Genomic DNA, 25305 nt, shown 5'->3' on the forward strand with positions numbered 1-25305 from the left:
GGTTCCTCTTACTTTCCTGGGGGAGTGTACTGGGGACCTTCTTGTGGCTTAAAAACCTTAAAAGCATGAAGCCCATTTGGCTAAAGCATTGCACCCATAGAAAAGTTATCCTAAGAAATTATTAGAAAGGTGTGCCAAATTTATAAATGAAGATTTTCCTGAAGATATCTTTTTTTTTTGGTTGCGCCAGGTCTTGGTTGCGGCAGGCGTGCTCCTTAGTTGTGGCCGGTGGGCTCCTTAGTTGCGGCTCGCCAGCTCCTTAGTCGTGGTATGTGAACTCTTAGTTGTGGCACGCATGTGGGATCTAGTTCCCTGACCAGGGATCAAACCCAGACCCCCTGCATTGGGAGTGCGGAGTCCTCACCATTGCACCACCAGGGAAGTCCCAAGATATCGTTTTTAATAACAACAGTTTTTCAATATCCCAAATATCCAACACTAGGAGATTGATTACAACTTTGGTTCTGGTGATTTTTTTGATTTTTAAATTTTTTTTTAGTGAAGACCTGTCTTTTTTTTTTTTGGCTGCGTTGGGTCTTCATTGCTGTGAGTGGGCTTTTCATTGCGGTGGCTTCTCTTGTTGCGGAACACAGGTGCGTGGGCTTCCACAGTTGCAGCACACGGCCCTGGGGTGGGGGGGGCTTCAGTAGTTGTGGCGCACAGGCTTAGTTGCTCTGTGGCATGTGGGATCTTCCTGGACCAGGGATTGAACCAATGTCCCCTGCATTGGCAGGTGGATTCCCAACCACTGCGCCGAAGTCCTCTGGTGAGTTTTTAAAAGTTTCTTCCTTAAGCTCCTTTGGTTGACTTTTATTTTCTAACGAGAATGGATTACTTTGATAATCATCATAAAGCTATTTTTACTTTGCTAAGAAGTCTGGCTCTGCAGAACCATTTCTCCCATTATTTGAAACATTTGTACAGGGCAGGGGCATGATGAGGCTAAAAATGAGCAGATTAGCAGCCTCAGACAGGACAAGTGCCATTTCTTCAAGCCATGATCTCCTTCCCACATTAAAAAGAAAAACAAGCCTCTTTATCAGGCAGATGATCTGGTGGCTCTGCCATCAGACTCAGTAAGGGAGAGACCTGGGGATGGAGAGAAAGGGAGCCCACCGTGAAGAAGGACTCTACACAGAGAGCCTGAGCAGCTGGAGACTGACAATTGGGGTGATGGCAATGGGGAGGCCAGAGTCATCACAACATAGAAATAAGTGCATGGAAATAAGCATTGTTTCAGGCACCTTAATTCCCTGGATTTTCATCTACCTGCTTTTTTTTAGTAAATATCCAATGAGGAAATGAGGATGCTGTGCCATCCCCTCACTTATAGATGAATACCTGGACTACTTGAGCAGCTGGGTCTCAGCTCTAACGTCCCCTCGTGTCGGATGGGGCACATGGCAGGGACAGGTGCTGAAAGGAAATGAGAGTTTACTGGAGAAAAATCCACCTGAGAAGATGGAGGCTGTGGGATCAGGAGGTCCTACGAGAGAGAGAGAGAGAGACCAAGGGAACTGCCTGGATCCAGCTTGGCCCTTGAGACAGTGGGGCAGCATCTCACACATCCCTTGCAAAATTCCTCAAAAGTGAGGGTTCTGTAGTCAAGTAAGTTTGGGGAATGCTGCCCACTATATTTTCTCTTCCAGAATCCTGGTGCATTTTAGCGAATCAGAGTCACTGAAAAGTTCTCCAGCAAAAATCCAATTTAACTTTCCCCAAAGTCTGTGATCATAGAATCCTTTTACAATTGAAGTCTATTAACATCCCTGGGAAATAACATTCCATGGAACATGCATTGGGAACCACTGCTAAAGAGGAACCATGGTTGAGAAGGGCTGGGCGGTTCCAGGATCGATCTAGAGAAGGAGAAGTAAAATGGTCATCCTGGCTTGGTCCTCATGCTGGAGCCTCGGGAGTTGAGAGCTCTATTCCTCTCAAAATCCTGATGGCTGGGTCAGGTGGTGATGGTGATGGTGATGGTGGTGATGACGGTGGTGATGGTGATGGTGATGGTGGTGATGGTGGTGAAAGCACACGGATAGTGCTTACTCTATACGAGGTATTATTCTAAACCCTTTATATATTAACTCATTTCATTTTAACAGTCTATAGGGAAGGCACAAATTTTTAGATATAAAAAATGAAGTTGGGGGCTTCCCTGGTGGCGCAGTGGTTGAGAATCTGCCTGCTAATGCAGGGGACACGGGTTCGACCCCTGGTCTGGGAGGATCCCACATGCCGCGGAGCAACTAGGCCCGTGAGCCACAACTACTGAGCCTGCGCGTCTGGAGCCTGTGCTCCGTAACAAGAGAGGCCGCGATAGTGAGAGGCCCGCGCACCGCGATGAAGAGTGGCCCCCGCTTGCCACAACTAGAGAAAACCCTCGCACAGAAACGAAGACCCAACACGGCAATAATTAATTAATTAATTAATTAACTCCTACCCCCAACATCTTCAAAAAAAAAAATGAAGTTGAACTCTCATTCATTGCTGGTGGGAACTCAAAATTGGCATATCCACTTTGGAAGACAGGTGTGTCTCCCAGGCCACTGAACAGTTTGGGACACATTTAAATCAGGAGGCCCTGTGTGTGGGCCTCTTTTCTTGCTCTGCTCCCTTTGGGGCCACACACAGGGCCTCCTGATGGCCTGAGGAGGCTATTTCTTCAGATATGAGAAGGCCTCCTGTGAAGAAAAGGGAACAGGCCCGCCTGTCTCAGGTGATTCCTCAGAGGTGGATGCTGAGGGAGCGAGGGACAGGGTGGAGTGATGACAGCGGGACGGCTCGCTGCAGCCTGCTTCTCCTTCTGAAGGAAGGGCACCATCGCAGAGCCCAGGGGGTCCCGCCTGGGCAGGAGGCAGCAAGCTGGGGGCTGGGGGCTGGGCTCCGGGCTCCTTTTCTTGCTCTGACCCCAGCGCCTGTCACGGTGGGCGTGGGGACTTCCTCTCAGGGCCAGGAGGGGGCGCTGTCCCAAACTGTAGAGCAGCCTGGGATGGGCAGAGCCCTGTGAACACACCCCTGTCCCCCCACCCCCATCGTGTTCCCAGGGGGCACCCCAGGAATCCCCACGGTGCCAGAATCAGCCCCTGCTCAGCTGAGGGGCCGGGTCACCCATGCCATGCCCAACTGGGCCCAGTCTGGCTCCCAGGGCAAGGTGTAAATATTCCCTGGGAACCTGAAAAGAGGCAAGCTGTGAATATTTCTTTCTTATGTTCACTTATTTGTTGACTGGACGCCCCCCCACCTCACTCCGCATGAGGAGGTGGCCTTCCCAAAGGTCTGTCTGGGTCACAAATGGGTCACCAGCTCTGAAAGAGGAGATTACACACCCCCATGCTCACTCCACACCACAGCAGGCCCTGAGTTGGGTTTGGGGATCCTCAGCCTGAGTCCCATGTCCCCTTGAGGCCCTGTCACCTGTCCTCTTCTCCTCCCCCACACCCCCCCCATGTCCTGGGTGTCCTCAACCACGTGCAGCCACCGGGCCGGGCCTGCCTGTCTTTGCCCGTCTTCCTGGTGTCAGGTCAGGTGCTCCTGGGCCCGACCCCTGCTGGCCCTACAGGGTCCTGGCCAGGCCGGGGCTAGGTCCCAGTACTGGTCCTCAGAAAGGGATCAGTGGGGGGCTCTCGTCCTCTCCTGAACACACAGGGTCCTGAGGGCCAGGCCTGGGCAAACAGGGCTGGCTACATGACTGGGCCCTATTGTCCGCTTCCCAGGACCTTCCTCCTCCCTCCTGTTCCCACAACCCCCCCAGGGGGAGCTGATTCTGGCCCCAAGGGGAGCTCCCCAGTCTTGTTTCCCAGCACAGCGCTGAATGTCTCTAACATGAGCCTCTTCAGCCAACTGGGGCTGAGGTGCAGTCACCTGGGACACCTGCCCTAGGCAGGTTCCTATTCTGACATCCCAGGGAGCTGTGCATTTGTGGGAAGGTGCCACTAGGGGGCGCCCTCTCCCCACCCTTCTCCTGCCCTCAGGTGGCCTCTGAACCCCAAACCTCCCCCAACTTCCGCCTCATGCTGGATCTGATGCCTGGCGGATCTGGGTCTTACCATTTGTGGGCTAGAATTGTGACGAGTCTGTTGCTGAACTAAAATCAAGGTGTTGGCAGGGTGTGTCCCTTTCTGCAGGCTCTGGGGGAATCACTTTCCTTGCCTTTTCCAGTTTCTAGAGGCCACCCTCATTCCTTGGCTTGTGGCCCTGCCTCCATCTGCAAAGTAGCAATGGTGGGTCCTGCCTTACCACTTCACACCCCATCCCTCTGACTCCCTCTTCTGACTCCTTCTGGTATAAAGACCTTGGGATTACACTGGCTCACCCAGATAATCCACGATAATCTCCCCATGTTCTGTCCTGAACTTAATCACGTGTGCAGAACCCCTTTGCCAAGTGAAGTACATATTCACAGTTTCCAGAGATTAGGACATAGACATCCATGGTTATGGTCCTTGGATAGGGCAGGTGGGAGATAAACCTTCTAAACTTTCCTGTCTGAGAGTGACATAATTTTGCCTTCCCCTTTAATTGATGGTTTGCTGGGTTTAGAATTCTAAAACTAAGCTAATTTCCTCTCAGACCTTGGAAGGCCTTGCTGCATCATATTCTAGCTTCCCAGTCTAGATTCTTATTAGCATTCTGTGGTTACTAATAGTGGTGGTCCTGAAATTTTTACTTACAAGTGGCGTAGGAACAACAGTTTGGTTGGAGGCTGGTGGCTTGAATCTGCATCTGTACAGAATCCCTTCTGTTTTTTGGTTTTTTGTTTGTTTGTTTGCTTTGCAGTACGCGGGCCTCTCACTGTTGTGGCCTCTCTCGGCGCGGAGCACAGGCTCAGGACGCGCAGGCTCAGCGGCCATGGCTCACGGGCCCAGCCGCTCCACGGCATGTGGGATCTTCCCGGACCAGGGCATGACCCTGTGTCCCCTGCATCGGCAGCTGTGTCCCCAGCACTCAGGGCTAACAAGTGTTGATATTTTGGTGTCTTTGTATACATACCCAACTCTCATATGCAAAAATATATACAAAGCTCTGAATTGTGTTTACATTTAGAACCTGTCAGAAATACTTCAATTTTCTCTATATTCTACTAAACCTTTGCAAAAGGCAAAAGGGAAATAATAACCTTAGTGGCTGTCTAGAAAGTCTGTTCTGGCTTTATACAACTTTTTGGAGAATAAGAAAAGGAAGGGAAAAAATGTATGACCGGTGCCATCCACAATATGTGGTGAAAAATAATAAGCATGAGCTCAATAAACTAACAATTACCCTAGAAAAACTAGGCTTAGAAAAGCATCTTATGACTGTAAACTAAGGATGAAAGTTGCAGGTTTAACTGTCTTAGCAAATGTGAGAACAAGAGGAAGCTCCTCTCTGTTAACACTGGTTGGTGGGAAAACACACCATAGGACATTGGTCACTTATGATCTAGCAGACAGGGACCCCCATGTCCCCACCATGTGGGTTCCCCCAGTGATCAGAGGGACTTCAACTGTCCACAGGGTCATGGCACTCCCAGCCCCAGTGGTGGCGGGATAGGCAATGCCACTTGCAAAGCAGGTCAGCACCTACTGGTCAGTGATGGGTCCCGGCTGGGGGTGGTGCAGGACCCTTGTGTCCAGGAGTGCCCAAGGCCACTCTCTGGGGCCAGGGTCATGTCTTTCATGGAAAGCAGCTGGGAATACAAAGGCTGAAGGTTATGGGGCCCAGACGGTGGGGGCTGACAAGCCCTGAGTTTCTCTAGGAAAGGCCCTGCCCCATCACCCCTACCTGAAGCTCTCCAATTCCCTTCCTAGGTCTCTTCAGCCTGTCCCAGGATAAGTGCTGAGAGCAAGGGCAGTGGACACAGCAGGGGGTGAACTAGGGACCCTGGGCTCCCCTCCCTGTGCTTACCCAGCGCCCAGGGCTCTGTATGGCCCAGCTGGGCCCTTGGCTGCATGGGTCTGCGCCCACAATGACAGTAATGAATGACCCCGGGGGCACAGGGTTGAGGGTCCCCGGCCGTTCACTTTCTCCCCAGCCTTGGGCCCCAATTCCTGGTGGGGCTGTTGGGCTCCACCACAGGGGTGTGCCATAGGTGACCTACAGGGAGAGCATGTGGCTACTCAGTCCTGCTGTGGCCTTGTGCACCAAGCATAGACCAGGGAAGCACCTCACCCTGCCCGGCTCTGGGAAACAAATGGCTTCTGCAGGCTGAGGGCCACCCATTTGGGAAAGTACCACAAAGCCCACATTCATGACAAACAGTGGTAGTTGGCATGAGGGACTGAATGCGAAGGGTGTGGTGAGCAGGCATGATGGGCCCGATAAAGAGACAAGGTCTCAGCCGAGGCCTGGAGGAAGGCAGGAGGCAACCAAGAAAGAGAGGAACATTCTAGACCAAGGGAGCAGCGTCTGCAAGGGCAGAGGTGGGCAAGAGCTGGGCACCTAGGCACTATGCGGCCAGAGTGGGGGGGGTGATAAAAGGGGGGCCCTGCAGGAGACCCTAGGAAGCTGCAGGGGTGTTACAGGGGTGTTACGTGTTAGCTGGACTTGTTGGGTGCAGATTTGAATCCTTGTGGCTGCAGAGGGTATGAGAGCTGGCGGGGGTTGGGAGCGGGGGTGGACAGGGCGTCGCGGGACACAACCGCGGGGAGGCACTTCCGTCTGGTTTGGGGCTGCCCACCAGCGTTTGCCCACCCTCCCTGTTTGGGAAACCCCCAGGGCTCACACATGAGCAGGGAGGATGGGGGTCTGCGGGTGGGGAGGGAGGGCAGGATGTGGACCCACCAGAGCTTCTCATACCTTCTGCTCTCACAGCACCTCTGGATCTCATGAAAACGCAGATCTGGCCGAGCAGTTCCGAGCGTCCCGAGTTGGCCCCGCTGGCCTGGTCCCTTGGCCATGCTGAGGCTGGGTTCTGGGACCCCAGTGTGGGGGGCGGCGACACGCTTGCTGCTGCCCTTCCACCCAGGCCACCTGTGGAGCTTGAAGCCCCCACGCCCCCAGGACAAGCCTCAATCACGGGGAATCAGGAGAGAAGGGGCCATGCCAGGTCCTTGTCCCCCATGGGTGATGCTGAGGTGTGTCCCCGTGATTTCTCAGGGGATCCTGGCCAGACAGCGCCTCAGCTGCCACAAGGGTAACCTCCTCATCTGGGCAAACGTCACTAGCTCTCGCCCCTCCTGCCTCATTTCACCACTCTTCACTGGGGCTTCTTTGTGTCGCCTCCTAAATAAACTACCCGCACCCTTGTCCTGGTCCCGGGTCAGCCTTTGGGGGACCGTGGTGAGCCCAGGAGCATCCGGTGTCTGTGTGGTGAGAAACATGGCATGAGCGCTGGGGGTGTTTGGGGGCGTTTCCTCCACTGCACCCCACTCCAGCCTTTAGCCCCCAGTGACCTTGGTGCTACTAATGTCCTCCCATAAATTATTTTTCTGATTGAACTAACCTGAGAGGGTTTTGTTGTTTGCAGCCAAAACCAGTAAAGCACAGATGGATGACAATGATTTAGGACTTAAGGAGTGGTCTTGGCGTGGATGGGACACGGGTGACCGTGAGGGTGTCCAGGAAGCCACCCGGGGCCACAGAACACGGTGCAAGGCTTCAACTTGAACATGCACAGGTTTATTAGCAAAGGGGACTGGGCCTGACTCAGCAGATGGCCCTGACTCTCGGGGGCCATCTGCTGGGCTCAGGCCAACTGTAGGAATGGGGGAGCCCAGAGCAGAGGGAAGAGCAACAGCGATGGGCAGGGGGCCGGCCTGCAAATGGTGTTTTTGGCCAAAAGCATTTGGATCCACTTGTAGTGAGCACTGATGTTGGTGTAGACACCGGGCCAGTTGGGCCTACCACAGCCCACTCCCCAGCTCAGGATTCCAACCTGATACCACAGCCCTTTCTTTTTGCAGGTCAAGGGTCCGCCTGAGTCACCCTGGGGAGCAGCATGGGTGAGCCCAGCCTGGGGTAGGGCAGGAGGGGTGAGCAGAGAGGCCGGGGGAGCAGGAGGGGCTGTGGAGCTGGGCAGACTGGATGCAAATCCCACTCCTCCCCCTGGAAGTAACCAAGCCTCAGTTTCTGCATCTGCAAAGTGGGGCAATAGTTTCTACCCCCCACCCCCACCCCCAGGGTCGAGGTGAGGACCAAATGAAGTGCAGGGATACAGGTTGCTCTCAGGCCTGGGAGCTGAGGTGATGTGATACTAAGGCCCAGAAGCCCTGGTTGGGGACGGGAGGGACACTCACAAAGCAAGAATCCTTGCCACCTTGAGGGTCGCCAGCACAAACTATGTCTCCCCAGATGTCACGGTGGAAATCAGGCAGTGAGAACAGGTGGTTACACATGGTGGTGTTTATGATGCCGACCTGCACTTCCTGGAGGGTGTAAGGAGATGGCAGTGCTGCTGAAGAATTGAGGGGACGGAGAAAGATGGCATCCTGAGCCTCTCCTCTACCATCAGGTTGGGAGGAATGGCATAGGCTATGAAGGCGGTGGGTGGGGGGAGGCGGTCCTTGGGGCACCCACGATGCCTGGGACATTGCCCTTGATTCCCCTGCTCTAGCCCAGCACCCAGCACCTGATGGGTGATGAACAACATCACATAAAGAACCAATGGATGGACAAGCTGTTACAGGCTTCCCTCTCTGTAGCCTGCAGATAACAGGCCCTGGCTGAGGCTCTGGGGAGAGACCGTAGCACGCCTGAGGGCAGGGCTAGTGCCGCTGAGATGGTTTAGGATTAACACAGTCCAGCGCCCAGGTGCCTGAGGAGGTGGGGCAGCCCTGGTGCACTCTCTCCCCGTGCATTTGCGCATGCCCGGCCTCCCAGGATGCAGTTCGATCAAGCCCCATTCTCAGGTAAGGAAAGATTCAGGAGCAAGATTGCCCTCCCCCACCCCCAGCAAAGTATCAGGGAGCTGCCAGAGCCTGATATGAACCCACGTCTGTCCAATTCCTAAGTCTGGGTCCGAATCACCTCCTTATCCTGCAGAGGATGGTGACCACAGTAACACTGAAAGCTGGTCTGTAAATAGAGCTTCCTGGCTGCCGGCTGCTCTGCTAAGCCCTCATGTATAAACGCTTTTAAGCCTCAGAACTACCCTCTCAGGTGCAAGCTATTATTATGCCATTTTACAAATGAGGAAGCTGAGGCACAGTGAGATGAAGTGTCTTGCCCAAGGTTTCCCAGCTAGTACAGAGTATATCAGGTCTGGGGGGTGGGGGACAAGAAGTCACCTTCTACCTGTGAGACTGAGGGTTCAGCCTGGGGCTGGGTGTTACCACCTGTCAGCTGGGGGAAGGGAGCAGAGTCTGCCTGGCTAGGCTCCTTGGCTCACACCCATTCAGCCCTTTGGGCCCAGGCAGTCTGCACACGGGCACTTTCTCCAGCCCCTTCGGGTGAAGGGAAAGGACGGGGCAGGTCCCCTGTGACTCCTCTATCTGCCCCCAGCCAATTCCAGGTGTGCTACCCTCTCCGGGCCAGTGAGCCCTGGCCTCTCTCTCCATTGAGCCCTGGGGCCTTGGGCAATTTCCATACCTCTACAAGCTTGCTCATCTGTAAAGTAGGTATAAAATTGTTCCCAGCCTCATTGGCAGGTAGGCTCCAGAAGGAAGAGAGTCCCTGGAACCCAGAACAGTGCCACGGACACAGAGCGCATGAGAGGAGCTTTATCTATATAGTTACTGTGGTTAAGGGTGAGGCAGGGCCATGCTGGACCAGGGAGCAGTGTGAGGCGCCGTCCAGTCCGTCAGGCTAGAGCCCCCGAAGCCCCTCTGGGGGGCCTGTGTCCAGCGGTTTCAGAGGATTCACGGTGAGAGCCAAACAGGTGGCAGCTCATGACAGCGCAAGCAGCCCCACAGAGATTCAGTGGGGAGCCAAGGCTGGAGCATGGCTTGACATTTCAAGGAGAGAAAAGGAGCTGGCACTCCAGGACAGGAAGCCACTCCGGCAGGTGCAGAAGGGATGGAGAAGCCAGAGTGGGAGGCTGGCTGGCGGTGGGGGGGCTGGTGAGCACCCTGCTGGGGTGGAAAGGAGGCCTTCCTGAAACAGCCCTTCCCAGCCCCACCCCTGCAGGCTGGGGCTTCGGGCCTGGGCCAGCGAGCCACCCTCTCTGGCTTCTGGCGAGCCACCCTCTCTGGCTTCTGGCTCACAGTCTCTGGAAGGGAGGGGGAACTGAGTGTGTGTACAGAAAGCACTGCTCTTTAAGGGGGAGCAAGAGTGGAGAGTCACAGACTTCCCTGGAGGTCCAGTTGTTAAGACTTCGCCTTCCAGTGCAGGGGGTGTGGGTTCCATCCCTGGCCGGGGAGCTAAGATCCCACATGCCTCGTGGACAAAAAAAACAAAACATAAAAAAACGGAAGCAATATTGTAACCAAATTCAATAAAGACTTTTGAAAAAAATGGTCCACATCAAAAAAACTCTAAAATTAAAAAAAAAAAAGAGGACTTCCCTGGTGGCACAGTGGTTAAGAATCCACCTTCCAATGCAGAGGACACGGGTTCGAGCCCTAGTCCGGGAAGATCCCACATGCCACGGAGCAACTAAGCCCCTGCGCCACAACTACGGAGCCTGCACTGTGGAGACCGTGAGCCGCAACTACTGAGCCCGCGTGCTGCAACTACTGAAGCCCGTGTGCCTAGAGCCCATGCTCCGCAACAGGAGAAGCCACCACAATGAGAAGCCCGCGCACTGCAACAAAGAGTAGCCCCCGCTGGACACAACCAAAGAAAACCTGTGCAAGACCCAACGCAGCCAAAAATAAATAAATTTATATTAAAAAAAAAGAGTGGAGAGCCGGTGTGGAGAGGATGCGGAGCAGGCCAAGGAGGGGATGCTGCCAAGGTGGGGGCCACTGAGGCTGGTGCAGCTAGAATGAGTGGACATGACATTGCCACCCTCCCCTGCCCCAGACCCATCTGTCCCCAGCCTCACCCTGATCTTCTTCAGTGTCCCCCCAGCCGGTCACCCAGCAGTCAGTCCAGTTCTCAAACTCAGAGGAGGAAAAGCCATGATACAGACAGGCTGGATGTACTTGGTGTAGGTAATGGAGGAGGACAGCTTCAGCAGGCCGATGTCATACGATGCAGCCCCCAGATACCTGGGGCTCAAAAAGATCTGCTCCATGTTGTAACGGTTGCAGTAGGCTTGCAGGTTCCAAATGGGTGGTGTGGCAGACAGCTTGCCAAACTGGACCAACCATTCATAGGGATCTCTGTTGCTGGCAGGGGAGGAGAGAGCCGTCAGGGGTCCTCAGAGGGAGGGTGGGCCACCTGAGCACACCTGGGGCTGCTCCCTGAGCTGAGACCCCCAGGCTGCTGCGGGGCTCACCCCAGGCACCATTAGCAGGTCTTCCTTCGACCAAAGAGGCCAGGGTAGAAACGGGGAGAGCCCAGACAGCCCCAAACAAAGTCCCACACCTGGGGACTTGGGGGTGTTGGCAGGAGGGTGCCTCCCCTGCCAGCTCATCTGGCCAGTCACTCAACCACCTGTCACCTCCAAGAACCCTTCTCAAAACGCAACGAGCAGGTGCATGGGCGCCACAGCAGGCTGGGCTCAAAACAGCTACCGGGGCCACTGTCACCACAGGCCAGGCTGTGTGTCCAGCACTTACTTCAGCTCATTCCTCCCCCCGGCGGGGGGCGGGGGGCGCGGTCACCTCTGCTGGGAGGTGGGGTGAGGAAGGTGGAGGTTGGTGGTGCCATTTGGGGACAAGTGAAGCGAGAAAGAAAAGAACAAGACAAACAAACGTGCGTGGGAAAGTTCTGGGAGAACGTTCTGGTAGAAACCGCACAGGGTTTTCTCCCGGAGCGCCCTGGAGGACTCGCGTGGGTGCGTAACGGTCTGCAGCCGGGACTGCGCCTCAGGAGCACACGAGGGCCGTGTCCACGTGGGGCATGCGAGCAGGTCCTGGTGCAGACCCAGGGCCCGGGGTCAGCTGGCCGCCCGCCCCCAGACTCACTTTTGGAAGCAGTGCGCGGCCGAGAGCACCCAGCGGCGGTTGAGCAGGCTTGCTCCGCAGTAGTGGGAGCCCCATAGGCGCAGGCTGCCCTGCCACGACCAGCGCCCAAGCTCTGCATCTTTTCCACCCACTCTGCGTGTCGGGACAGTCCGTTGGCCACATGGCCCTGGGATGGACAAATGAACACCAGGCTGAGCTGCGGGAGGCAGGCCCACCCCGTCCACCCTCACCCACCGGGTGGGAGAAGGAAAGGGGCGCCCCGGGGAACCGCGCGTCCAGGGGTCTTGCCGCCCAGGAAGAAGGGGACGCTGGGGACCTGCCCCACGTGGTCCACAGGCGCACGCCCCTCCCCCACACCCAGGGGGGGGCCCCATCAGTTACATGCGAGCATAGATGAGTTCTCGAAACCTACGGCGGGGAGAGGAAAAGATGAGTCGCCATTCGCGCTCCGGCTCAGGTGCCCTGCGCAGGGAAGCGCGCCCCCTGGACGCCTTACCTGGAAGCAACAGGTCCCTATCCCGCAACGCTGCGGGTAGGAGAGAAAGTGAGCTCCCTTTGGTCTCCACGCGCCCCGCCCTTCCCCCATCACCCCTAGCTGCGCCGGCAGCCCCCGCCTCAGCTCACCCTGCCTCGCGATTTCGACCCGCACCAACAGTTGCGCGAGCAGCAGCGTCCCGACCTGCGCGCCCATGGCCTCTTCTTCCCGCCGCCTGGCGCCCCCTCTGCTTCCGCCAGCTCCAAGGCCCGGCTGGGGCGTCCCCTCGGGGAGAGGGAGCCACGGGAACCCTGGCCGCCCCCTTCCCTCAGCTTGACCTCTCTGGTCCAAGGGATATTTGGGAACCTGGGACGTCACAGTGCGCCGGCTTTGAGCTTCTACTGGGGCTCGGTCCCCCAACTAAGTACCTTGTTATGGCCCAGGAGCCAGTGTACCCAGACGATCCCTTTCTTGTCTGCGACCCTGGGAACCTGGCTGCCCCCCCATGCTGCCCTCTTTTCTACCCATTCCTTCCGCTAGGAAGGACCAAGGACCTGCCCCACAGCCAGGACTCCTGTGAAAGCACATTAGCAAGTCTTCACTGAGACCCCCATTGGGGGTCTCGCACTGTTGGGCTGAGCCAGGAAGAGAAGACCCCTCACAAGCCTTTCTTGGGGAAATGATGATCTTGGGTCTTGTCCCTCCCTGTGCTGGCTTCAGGCTAGTCCCCACGTGTGGCCCAGGCTGCCCGCTGGTGGCAGGCCCCCGCTCCTTTTATCACCCTCCTCAGGACTTAGTCTTGAAAGTTGAAACTGCCCTTCACAAACTTTCTTGCCCTGGGTCCTGGGGGGAAGGAAATTGCCAAAGAAAGGGATAGAGAGACGTCGCTGGGTTGTTCATCCCAGAGTCCCTGTGACCGGTGACTCTACGGACTGGGAACCTGGGAAGGCTGTGACTGCTTGGTGCCCCTCTGTGTGTCCTGAACACTACCCGGGATGTGGAGGTGTTCACGGAGTGATGAGTCCCCCAGCATTGGCTTCTGGGGGTCCCTCCAGGCAGGGGAGCCAGTCTAGACTTGCAGGAGTATCCATAGGTGTGTATCCCCCTCGGGAGCCTTGGGTCTTGGGCCCAGCCCAGCAGCACCCTCAGCAGGGCCTGGGTGGTGACTGCCGAGGGCATGAGCCGCTGGAGGCAGGAGCAGGCAGAGCAGGTTCTCTGCCTGGCCAAGTGGGAGAGAGGGTTCCCAGATGGTGTCCTTGACCCAGGCACACTGGTGGAGACACAGGGGAGACACCTGATGCTTGGGGACAATGGAAACTTCTGCAGAGGATGAAGCCAGCCTGTTAGCAAACCTCCTGGACTTCTCGCACTGCAGAGGGGACAGTGGGCATGGGCTCTGGCTGGTGGACACAGGGACAGACTGCGTGCAGCAAGGGCTGGAGTTTTCCCCTAAGATGGTCCCCCTTTGTGGCCTTTGGCACCACAGAGCTTGTGACTGGCCAGTCACTGTGACCTCCCTGGATCAGGGCTAAGTTTGGCTCCTTGCACAAGACGAGACACAGTGCCAGCACCTACCTTCCAGTGCTGTGGGGACGGCCCAGGAACTCCTCCTCCCCTGCAGCCTGAAGGATCGCTTAAGCCGCAGGTCCTGTACAATCCTCGGGGCTGCCTACGGCTCTTGAGAGCTCTCTCCTCCCTCTGACCACCTTCCTGTCTCCTGCCCCTACTGTCCTTTCCTGGTGAATGCCATGCCTGCTCCAGCCTCGGGCCGGCCTCTCCCTGCAGACCCCTCGTCCAGATGGTCACGCAGCAGGCTTCTTCTGGGCCTTCAAGTCTCAGTGCTAATGTCACCTCCTCAGCTAGGCTTTCCCTGGCCCCTTCCCATCTAAAGCCAACTCCATATGCCCCCACTGACTGTCCTTCTCACTGACCTGTTGTATTTCCTCCCTAGAACTTAGCAATGTCCAAAATGATCTTGTTCGGTCCTTTGTGTGTGTAGCTGTCGGCTCCCTCCAGGGACTGTATGTGACACACCCAGTGAATGTGGAATTGAAGGGCTGATGGAGGACCCAAAGGGCCCCGCTCCTGCTCCTCTGTCCTGCGCAGCGGCCAGCAGGGGTCCCCACTCACACACACAGGGTCCCAGCCCTGTGCTCCTTCCTCGGGCTGCCGGCTTACATTTCTCCAGCCAGTTCCTGGGCTCCCCTGGAAAGATTGGGGTTGGGGAAAGAGGGAAAGAGCAAGTCCAGCCTGGCCCCAAGCCCTCACCGTCCACGTCAGGGTGATGTGGATTCCCCTGCAGCCCTGCCAGGAACCCCAGGATATGTTACTGCTCTCTTGGCCACTGAGCCAGGGACAGGGCTGCTGGGGAGAGTGGGCTCAGGCAAGCCCTGGGGTTTGCAGCCCTCAGTTTCCCTGTCTGAAAAATGGAGGTAACAGTAATGTGCACCTTGCAGGGCTGCTGTGAGCATCTGGTGACGCCCTGTGGTTAAGCTCCTACACGTGGAAGATACTTTCTCATGCACCCCTCTGGGGCTGCAAGGCACAGGGAGGATCACCAAGCCAGGGGAATGTCCTTCTGCCAGCTAGGCTTTACTGCCTCTCAGACAGACATGTCTGCAAAGGCACCAGCCCAGCACTGGGCGCTGGAAACCCCAGTTCCAAGAGTCCCAGAAACCACCCAAGGAATCCTTGAACGTGGGTGCTCCTTGAGACTCAGCCTTGAATGGTGGGTGAGAAGCAGGTTCTGGCCCTGGGGGTCCACGGGGTGGCAAGGAGGGAGAGAGGGCATCTTGGGGCCCCCTGGGGACACATGAGACGCAGATGCTGGGCCCAGGGCTGTGAGGTCTGAAAAGGGATAGATGTGGGTATTGGGAAGGGGGCTTGTCATGGGGCTGGGTGGGGGGGTGGAACCAGAGAAGGTCCCTGGAGGACAGAGGATAGGTGGATGGTTGAAGGTGACTGTTGTGGAGGGTTTGGGGAGTAGGTCCCTGCAGGAACCGCCTGCTACACTCTTGGCAGGGAGCAGAGAGAGAGGGCATGAGTTTGGGATGCAGGGGCTGAGGTTGCAGGGCTGACTGCCCGGGTAGGCGAGGCAAGCCACGGGGAGACGGGGGTGCCCCCAAGCGGTCCCAGAAGCAACAACAGGGCAAAGATAAGATCCTAGCAAGGCTTGGAGAGAAGTTCCTGACATCCCGAGCTGAGGTCCAGGTTGTGCTGACAACCCATATGGTGTAGACGCTGACGTTGGTGGAAACACCCAGCCTCTTAGGGAGCCCACAGTGGGATCCCCAGCTCACAACTCCTGTGACAGACACGACCAGTGTCACAGAACAGGGGACTGTATGATCAAGAAAGGAGAGCTGACCAGCCTTGGGCACTGCAGGGAGAAGGAATGTGGGAGACTTCTGATTCCTAAATTTTTTCCACTTCTCAAAAAGCTAACATATGACCCAGCAATCCCACTCCTAGGCATAAATCTGGAGAAAACCATAATTCAAAAAGATGCATGCACCCCAATGTCCATTGCAGCAATATTTACAATAGCCAGGAAGTGGAAGCAACCTAAATGTCCATCGGCAGAGGAATGGATAAAGATGTGGTACATATATACAATGGAATATTACTCAGCCATAAAGAGGAATGAAATAGCGCCATTTTCAGGGACATGGATGGACCTAGAGATTGTCATACAGAGTGAAGTAAGTCAGAAAGAGAAAAACAAATATCATATAATATCACTTGTATGTGGAATCTAGAAAAATGGTACAGATGAACTTATTTGCAAAGCAGAAATAGAGTCACAGATGTAGAGAATAAACTTATGGTTACCAAAGAGGGAAAGTGGGGTTGGGATGAATTGGGAGATTGGGATTGACATAGATACATTACTGTGTATAAAACAGGTAATGAGAACCTACTGTATAGCACGGGGAACTCTACTCAATGCTCTGTGGTGACCTAAATGGGAAGGAAATCTAAAAAAGAGGGGATATATGTGTACGTATAACTGATTCACTTTTCTGTACAACAGAAACTAACACAACATTGTAAAGCAACTATACTCCAATAAAAAATTTTGTTTTAAGTACCCATTCTCCTCAAATGACCCTCGCATCAACCTAGCCTTCAGGCAGCTCCCTTCGAAGGGGCTCACTGGGTCTCTGAGCGGCCCCAAATGCTTGGTTTAAACCAAAATCATGCTCAGTGAATACTCAGTACTGCATTATTGCTTTTTTCCTCTACCTAATCTCTTGATTTCTGATTTAAAAGATGTGAATTTATTAGTTTATTGAGTATTTAGAACACTTTTTGCTTTATGTATGTCAAAGATCTGTTATTGGGGCATAAAGGCTCATGCCTCTTACATCTTTTCAGTGGCTTGTAACTTTTATCAATGTAAAATATCCCTATAGCTCATTCTTATGACTTCAAGCCTTGGGTTCTATTTTATCTGCGATTATCTGCTACGTGATACTCCACAGCCACTTTCATCTTGTTTGCAATTTTTCCACCAATATATATTCTTAAATCAAAACAAAATTAAAAGAATACACTTATAAAGAAATTACAAGAAGTTAAATTTCTCAGCCTATTTATGCTTGGCCCTTATTGGAACAGACTTGCTGGAATTCTTGTAAAATAGTAAAGTACCTCCACTAACAGTATTATGGATTTTTGTTATTGCAAAAGAAACATAAGTTTCATATGATTTACTGACACCTTATGGGGATAAAGGCACATCCTGCCTGCTTGAGATTGGGTTTTTTGGTCCCAGAAATTATGTTTGAGAGCTCCTAGATTATCAGAATTATGTAAGAGCCAGTGTATTTCATAGTAAGTCTGATTTAAAGACATTCCTGTCTCCCTCTCTCTCTCTCTCTCTTTCTCTCTTACTCCTCTTCCTCTTCCTCTTCCTCTTTCTCTTTCTCTTTCTCTGCTATGTGAGGACACAACAAGAAAGCAACCATCTGCAAGCCAAGAAGAGAGCTCTCACCAGAGCCCAACAACCCTGGCACCTTGACCCCAGACTTCCAGCCTCTAGAACTTACGCGGGCCTCTCACTGCCTTGGCCTCTCCCGCTGTGGAGCACAGGCTCTGGACACTCAGGCCCAGTGGCCATGGCTCATGGGCTCAGCTGCTCCGCACCATGTGGGACCCTCCCAGACCGGGGCACGAACCTGCGTCCCCTGCATCGGCAGGCGGACTATCAACCACTGCATCACCAGGGAAGACCTGAATGTGGATCTTGATGTTTGAAGATGTTTTAACCTTGCACGATGTCTATACTAACAATGTATGGGTTGTTTAATAAATAAATATTTAAAAATAAAAAATAAAAATAAAAAATAAATAAAGACATCCCTATTATTAAGCCATAAAAAAGAATGAAGTAATACCATTTGCAACAACATGGATGGACCTGGAGATTATCATACTAAGTGAAGTAAGTCAGAAGGAGAAAGACAAATACCATATGATATCACTTATATGTGGAATCTAAAAAAATGATACAAATGAACTTATTTATAAAACAGAAATAGACTCACAGACATAGAAAACAAACTTATGGCTACCAAAGAGGGAAGGGGGGGGAGGGAAAAATTAGGACTTTGGGATTAAAATACACACACTACTGTATATAAAATAGACAACCAATGAGGACCTACTGTATAGCACAGGGAACTACACTTCATATCTTATAACAACTTATAATGGAAAAGAATCTGAAAAAGAAAATATATATACACGTGTGTGTGTGTGTATGTGCGTGTATAAAACTGGGACTTACCTGGTGGCCCAGTGGGTAAGACTCCAGGCTTCCACTGCAGAGGGCACAGGTTTGATCCCTGGTCAGGGAACTAAGATCCCACATGCTGTGCAGCATGGTCAAAAAACAAACAGACAAAAACCGAAATCACTTTGCTGCACACCTGAAACTAGCACAACATTGTAAATCAAGTATGTTTCAATAAAATTTTTAAAAATAAAATTAAAATAAACAAAAATAAAGACATCCTGATGGTCCTATCATCATCATCAAGTGTTCCTTAGAACTCACGACCATTCAATAACCCTTTTTGTGCTCACAGGTACCTGGTCACCTGCTAAGTGTGATACTGAGGAGGTAAAATATGCATAGTCCTGGTGCTGTGATCTGAATGTTTGTCTCCCCCAAGTTCGTATGTTGAAATCCTAACCCCCAGGGTCATGGTGTTCAGAGGTGGGGACTTTGGGAGGTACTTAGGTGATGAGAGCAGAGCCTTCATAAATGGGATTAGTGTAGATATATATAAATTTTTCTTTTTTTTTGGCCCCGCTGCGCGGCTTGCAGGATCTCAGTTCCCCAACCAGGGATTGAACCTGAGCCACAGAAATGAAAGCCCGGAATCCTAACCACTAGACCACCAGAGAAGTCCCTATTTATTTATTTAGTTATTTATTTTTGGCTGTGTTGTGTCCTTGTTGCTGTGTGTGGGCTTTCTTTAGTTTCAGCGAGTGGGGGCTACTCTTTGTTGCGGTGCGCGGGCTTCTCACTGTGACGGCATCTCTTGTTGCGGAGCACGGGCTCTAGGTGCGCGGGCTTCAGTAATCGTGGCACGCAAGTTCAGTGGTTGTGGCTCGCAGGCTCCGTACTTGTGGTGCAGGGGCTTAGTTGCTCCGCAGCACGTGGGATCTTCCTGGACCAGGGCTCAAACCCGTGTCCCCTGAATTGGCAGGCAGATTCTTAACCACTGCGCCACCAGGGAAGTCCTATTTATTTATTTTTTATTGAAGTATAGTTGATTTACAATATTGTGTTAGTTTCCGGTGTACAGGAAAGTGATTTGGTTATACATATATATGTATATTTTTTCAATTTTTTTCCATTATAGTTTATTACAAGATGTTGAATATAGGTCCCTGTGCTATACAGTAAGTCCTTGTTGTTTAGATTAGTACCCTTATAAAAGAGTACCCAGAGAGCTCCCTCACCCCTTCTGCCATGTGAGGACACAGAGAGAAGGCAAAAGCTATGAACCAGGAAGCAGGCCCTCAGACACGGAATTGGCCAGCACTTGGATCTCAGACTTCCAGCCCAGGAACTGTGAGAAATAAAGGTCTGTTGTTTATAAGCGGCCCACTTTATGGTATTTTTTCATAGCAGCCCAGTGGACTAGGACACCTAGCAAAGCATTTGGCTTAGCAATGGACTAGCTTTCATAATCCTCTTTTTCCAAGTGTGTTCATTACATTCCGTGTTTCTACTCACATTATGTTAAGAATATACAAAGTGGAGGAGACACTTCTTCCTCTTCAGACTTAAATAATCTACGAGAATTCAGAGTGCTGTAGACAGATAACCTGGCCGATATGGAACCAATGTCATGTACGGACCTGCCTTTCTAATGGTCTGCTAATAGGGATTCTAGAGCCTGGCCTGGTCTCCTTTTCTCAACCCCTTACTTTATTTCACTTAAAACATTTTTTTATGGAAAATGTATAAACAAGAACTGATCTTGAATATCCTTCCACATCTCTACATTTTTCTCTCATGTAATCTGCCCCTTTTAAACGTTTGCTCTAAGTTCTGACCATGTTTCACTACTTTATCTTCAGGTTTGCCGATTCATTTTTTAGTTATGTCCATTTTATTATTCAGCCTTTTGGCTAAAATGTTTTACTTCAGCAATATTTTATTTTTATTCATTTTTAAAAAAGATTTATTTATTATTTATTTATTTTTGGCCACATGGGTTCTTAGTTGCAGCACTCGAGATCTTTGTTCAGGCATGTGGCCTCCTTGTTGCAGTGCACAGGCTACTCTCTAGTTGTGGTGTGCGGTTTTTCTCTTCTGTAGTTGTGGGGCGCAGGCTCCAGGGCGCGTGGGCTCTGCAGTTTGCGGTACGCAGGTTCTCCAGTTGAGGCGCGTGACCTCAGTAGTTGTGGCATGCAGGCTTAGTTGCCCCGTGGCATGTGGGATCTTAGTTCCCCGAGAAGGAATCAAACCGGCATCCCCTGCATTGCAAGGCGGATTCTTTACCACTGGACCACCAGGGAAGTCCCAACTTCAGCAATATTTTTTTTAAGTAATTTTTATTTATTTATTTATTTTATTTTTGGCTGCGTTGGGTCTTCGTTGCTGTGCGCGGGCTTCCTCTAGTTGCGGCGAGCGGGGGTACTCTTCATTGCAGTGCGTGGGCTTCTCATTGCGGTGGCTTCTCTTGTTGCAGAGCACAGGCTCTAGATGCGTGGGCTTCAGTAGTTGTGGCACGCAAGCTCTAGAGCGCAGGCTCAGTAGCTGTGGCGCAAGGGCTTAGTTGCTCCGTGGCATGTGGGATCTTCCTGGACCAGGGCTCGAACCCGTGTCCCCAGGCAGATTCTTAACCACTGGGCCACCAGGGAAGTCCAATTCAGCAATATTTTAAATTTCCAAACACTCTTTCTTGTTCTCTGATTGGTCTTCTATAGTATAATTCTTACTTAATGCTGATAACCCCCTCTTCAAGCTTTCTGAGGACACCAGTTAGAATTTTCCAAGTTGTCTGCTGTTCCATGTACAGTAAGTCCCCTACATATGAAACTGAACGTTGTGAACTTTCAAAGATTTGAATGTGCATTCGAATGTCCAATCACGTAAGTTAGTTCACGTGTCTGGTGTACTTTGTCACATGCGTGCATCCTCTACAAGTGGTTGTGCTTTTGTGTACTTTAGTGTGCAGTACTGTATACAGTACAGTAGCACAGTGTCTTTATTTCAAGCCCAGGATGTCCGGAAGTAAGCATAAAAGCAGCAGTGATGTAGCTGGTACTACTGTATTTTTCAAGGTACTGTATTGTAAGATTAAAAGTGTTTTCTTGGGCTTCCCTGGTGGCGCAGTGGTTGAGAGTCCGCCTGCCGATGCAGGTTCGTGCCCTGGTCTGGGAAGATCCCATATGCCGTGGAGTGGCTGGGCCCGTGAGCCATGGCCGCTGAGCCTGTGTGTCCGGAACCTGTGCTCTGCAACGGGAGAGGCCACAACAGTGAGAGGCCCGCGTACCGCAAAAAAAAAAAAAAAAAAAAAAATGTTTTCTTTATGGACTTCCCTGGTGGTCCAATGGCTAAGACTCCATGTTCCCAGTGCAGGGGGCCTAGGTTCGATCCCTGGTCAGGGAAGTAGATCCCACACGCCGCAACTAAGAGTTTGCATGCCACAACTAAAAGATTCCCGAGTGCCACAACTAAAGACCCCGCATGCTACAACGAAGATCTTGTGTGCTGCAACTAAGACCCAGCGCAGCCAAATAAATAAATTTTTTTTAAAGTTTTCTTTATTTTTTGTGTTTGTTTTTTATGTATTATTTGTGTGAAAGTATTATAAAGATATTACAGTACAGTACTATATAGCCGATTGTGTTAGGCGGGTACCTTGGCTAACTTTGTTGGACTTATGAACGGAACTCGTTCGTATGTAGGGGACTTACTGTATTATCTCAGGTTTCCTTGGAGTCAGTTCATTTTATTGAAATAGATCCTTCCGGTGCATGCGCAAATTTCCTGCAAATATTTCTTCATCCTTGGTTGCTGTGCAGTAAAAGGTTAACTGAACAGGCCTAGGATGTTCAAACCCTGCACAATCCAAAGAAAGGACTGGCCCTTGCCCACCTCCTAGGAAATAACCTCTGAGCCCTTGGAATGTCCTGCCTGAAAAGACTGTCTTTGTAGACCTGGGGCCTCAGGCCACTCCGGATAGTTGATGATAACGATGTGATTTATGGTGGGGCTTTGGGTCACACTGGATCAGCTGGACCTCTGGAGGGGCTGCAATCTGAGAAATAATGTTGGCCACATGGGCCCTCCATGCCTATGTGATGAAACCCCAGTAAAAACTCTAGACACCAAACTTTCAGTGAGCTTCCCTGGTTGGCAAAACTTCACGAGTGTTGTCACACGTCATTGCTGGGAAAATTAAGCACTGCCCACCTGACTCCCCTGGAAGAGGACAACTGGAAGCCTGCACCTGGTCTCTTCCAGACTTTCCTCTGCACCTTTGACATTTGCTGATGTTATCTGTATCCATTAACTGTAAGGAACCATAACCAGGAGTACAACAGCTTTTCTGAGTTCTGTGAATCGTCCTAAAAAATCATTGACTCAGAGGGTGGTCCTGTGGACCCTAACTCAGTGGTCTGCTCACATCTATGAGAGAGTCAGTTTGGTGACTTTGGTGCCCTGCAATATTGTCTGCAAGGAAGGGAAGCTACCTGTACACTCCATAGAGTTAGGTGAGGCTTGTTGCTGGGCAGCAGGCAGACATGGAGGCTAAGAGCCCTCTAGATGGTCAAATCAGGCCAACATTTATTCTGTGGGTCCTGTAATGGATCATCACGTTTAACAGTAGATGACACAGTGCGAGACCCCCAATGGGGGTCTCAGTGAAGACTTGCTAATGTGCTTTCACGGGAGTCCTGGCTATGGGGCAGGTCCTTGGTCCTTCCTAGCGGAAGGAATGGGTAGAAAAGAGGGCAGCATGGGGGGGCAGCCAGGTTCCCAGGGTCGCAGACAAGAAAGGGATCGTCTGGGTACACTGGCTCCTGGGCCATAACAAGGTACTTAGTTGGGGGACCGAGCCCCAGTAGAAGCTCAAAGCCGGCGCACTGTGACGTCCCAGGTTCCCAAATATCCCTTGGACCAGAGAGGTCAAGCTGAGGGAAGGGGGCGGCCAGGGTTCCCGTGGCTCCCTCTCCCCGAGGGGACGCCCCAGCCGGGCCTTGGAGCTGGCGGAAGCAGAGGGGGCGCCAGGCGGCGGGAAGAAGAGGCCATGGGCGCGCAGGTCGGGACGCTGCTGCTCGCGCAACTGTTGGTGCGGGTCGAAATCGCGAGGCAGGGTGAGCTGAGGCGGGGGCTGCCGGCGCAGCTAGGGGTGATGGGGGAAGGGCGGGGCGCGTGGAGACCAAAGGGAGCTCACTTTCTCTCCTACCCGCAGCGTTGCGGGATAGGGACCTGTTGCTTCCAGGTAAGGCGTCCAGGGGGCGCGCTTCCCTGCGCAGGGCACCTGAGCCGGAGCGCGAATGGCGACTCATCTTTTCCTCTCCCCGCCGTAGGTTTCGAGAACTCATCTATGCTCGCATGTAACTGATGGGGCCCCCCCCTGGGTGTGGGGGAGGGGCGTGCGCCTGTGGACCACGTGGGGCAGGTCCCCAGCGTCCCCTTCTTCCTGGGCGGCAAGACCCCTGGACGCGCGGTTCCCCGGGGCGCCCCTTTCCTTCTCCCACCCGGTGGGTGAGGGTGGACGGGGTGGGCCTGCCTCCCGCAGCTCAGCCTGGTGTTCATTTGTCCATCCCAGGGCCATGTGGCCAACGGACTGTCCCGACACGCAGAGTGGGTGGAAAAGATGCAGAGCTTGGGCGCTGGTCGTGGCAGGGCAGCCTGCGCCTATGGGGCTCCCACTACTGCGGAGCAAGCCTGCTCAACCGCCGCTGGGTGCTCTCGGCCGCGCACTGCTTCCAAAAGTGAGTCTGGGGGCGGGCGGCCAGCTGACCCCGGGCCCTGGGTCTGCACCAGGACCTGCTCGCATGCCCCACGTGGACACGGCCCTCGTGTGCTCCTGAGGCGCAGTCCCGGCTGCAGACCGTTACGCACCCACGCGAGTCCTCCAGGGCGCTCCGGGAGAAAACCCTGTGCGGTTTCTACCAGAACGTTCTCCCAGAACTTTCCCACGCACGTTTGTTTGTCTTGTTCTTTTCTTTCTCGCTTCACTTGTCCCCAAATGGCACCACCAACCTCCACCTTCCTCACCCCACCTCCCAGCAGAGGTGACCGCGCCCCCCGCCCCCCGCCGGGGGGAGGAATGAGCTGAAGTAAGTGCTGGACACACAGCCTGGCCTGTGGTGACAGTGGCCCCGGTAGCTGTTTTGAGCCCAGCCTGCTGTGGCGCCCATGCACCTGCTCGTTGCGTTTTGAGAAGGGTTCTTGGAGGTGACAGGTGGTTGAGTGACTGGCCAGATGAGCTGGCAGGGGAGGCACCCTCCTGCCAACACCCCCAAGTCCCCAGGTGTGGGACTTTGTTTGGGGCTGTCTGGGCTCTCCCCGTTTCTACCCTGGCCTCTTTGGTCGAAGGAAGACCTGCTAATGGTGCCTGGGGTGAGCCCCGCAGCAGCCTGGGGGTCTCAGCTCAGGGAGCAGCTCCAGGTGTGCTCAGGTGGCCCACCCTCCCTCTGAGGACCCCTGACGGCTCTCTCCTCTCCTGCCAGCAACAGATATACCTATGAATGGTCGGTCCAGTTTGGCGAGCAGTCTGTCACACCACCCATTTGGAGCCTGCGGGCCTACCTCCATCGTTACAGGGTGAAGAGTATTATTATATACTCCAAATCCAGGAATTATTTGCAGGACGACAGCTCCCTGCTGAAGTTGTCCTCCTCCGTCACCTTCAATAAGCACATCCAGCCCGTCTGTGTCCTGTCCTCCTCCTCTGAGTTCAAGAACCGTGATGACTGCTGGGTGAATGGCTGGGGGGACATCCATGAGAAAAAGAGTGAGGTTGGGGACAGATGGGTTGGGAAGGGGAGTGTTATTCACCACGTCCTGTGCCAGCCACACCAGCTGCAGTGGCCCCCACCTTGGTCTGGGTGCCACTGTGCTTTGGCTTTGGCCCGCTGAGCAATCCCTCCTCACCTCCTTTCCACACCCCGCCCCCCTGTAGAGCAGGGCTTTCTGTACCCACACTCAGCCCCCCCTCCCTTCCAAGTCTGTGAGCCAGAAACCAGAGAGGGAGGCGCCCCCGCACCGGCCCAGGCCACACCCCCAGCCTGCGGGGGTGTGTGAGGTTTTGGGGTGGACTTGTCAGAAAGGCATCAGGCATTGTTTGTTTTGGGGGGTTTTTTGAAGTATACTTCAAAAACCATAAAATTCATCCTTTTAAAGTATACAATTCA

At 53.2% G+C, this 25305-nt stretch overlaps 1 protein-coding gene across 1 annotated transcript; it reads right to left on the minus strand.

Annotated features, from left to right (window-relative positions):
* Window positions 1-7669: 7669 nt before the first annotated feature.
* Window positions 7670-12624, minus strand: LOC114894303 (testisin-like). Its single transcript, XM_029220838.1, is given in 8 exon segments — window positions 7670-7909; window positions 8220-8374; window positions 10907-10976; window positions 10979-11186; window positions 11934-12099; window positions 12315-12341; window positions 12430-12459; window positions 12558-12624. Coding segments are annotated over 8 exon segments (963 nt in total).
* Between the last annotated feature and the right edge of the window lie 12681 nt (window positions 12625-25305).

The sequence above is a fragment of the Monodon monoceros genome, unplaced genomic scaffold (assembly GCF_005190385.1).
Source record: "Monodon monoceros isolate NGI ecotype Baffin Bay Population unplaced genomic scaffold, NGI_Narwhal_1 Super_Scaffold_13, whole genome shotgun sequence".
NCBI classification, from domain to species: domain Eukaryota; kingdom Metazoa; phylum Chordata; class Mammalia; order Artiodactyla; family Monodontidae; genus Monodon; species Monodon monoceros.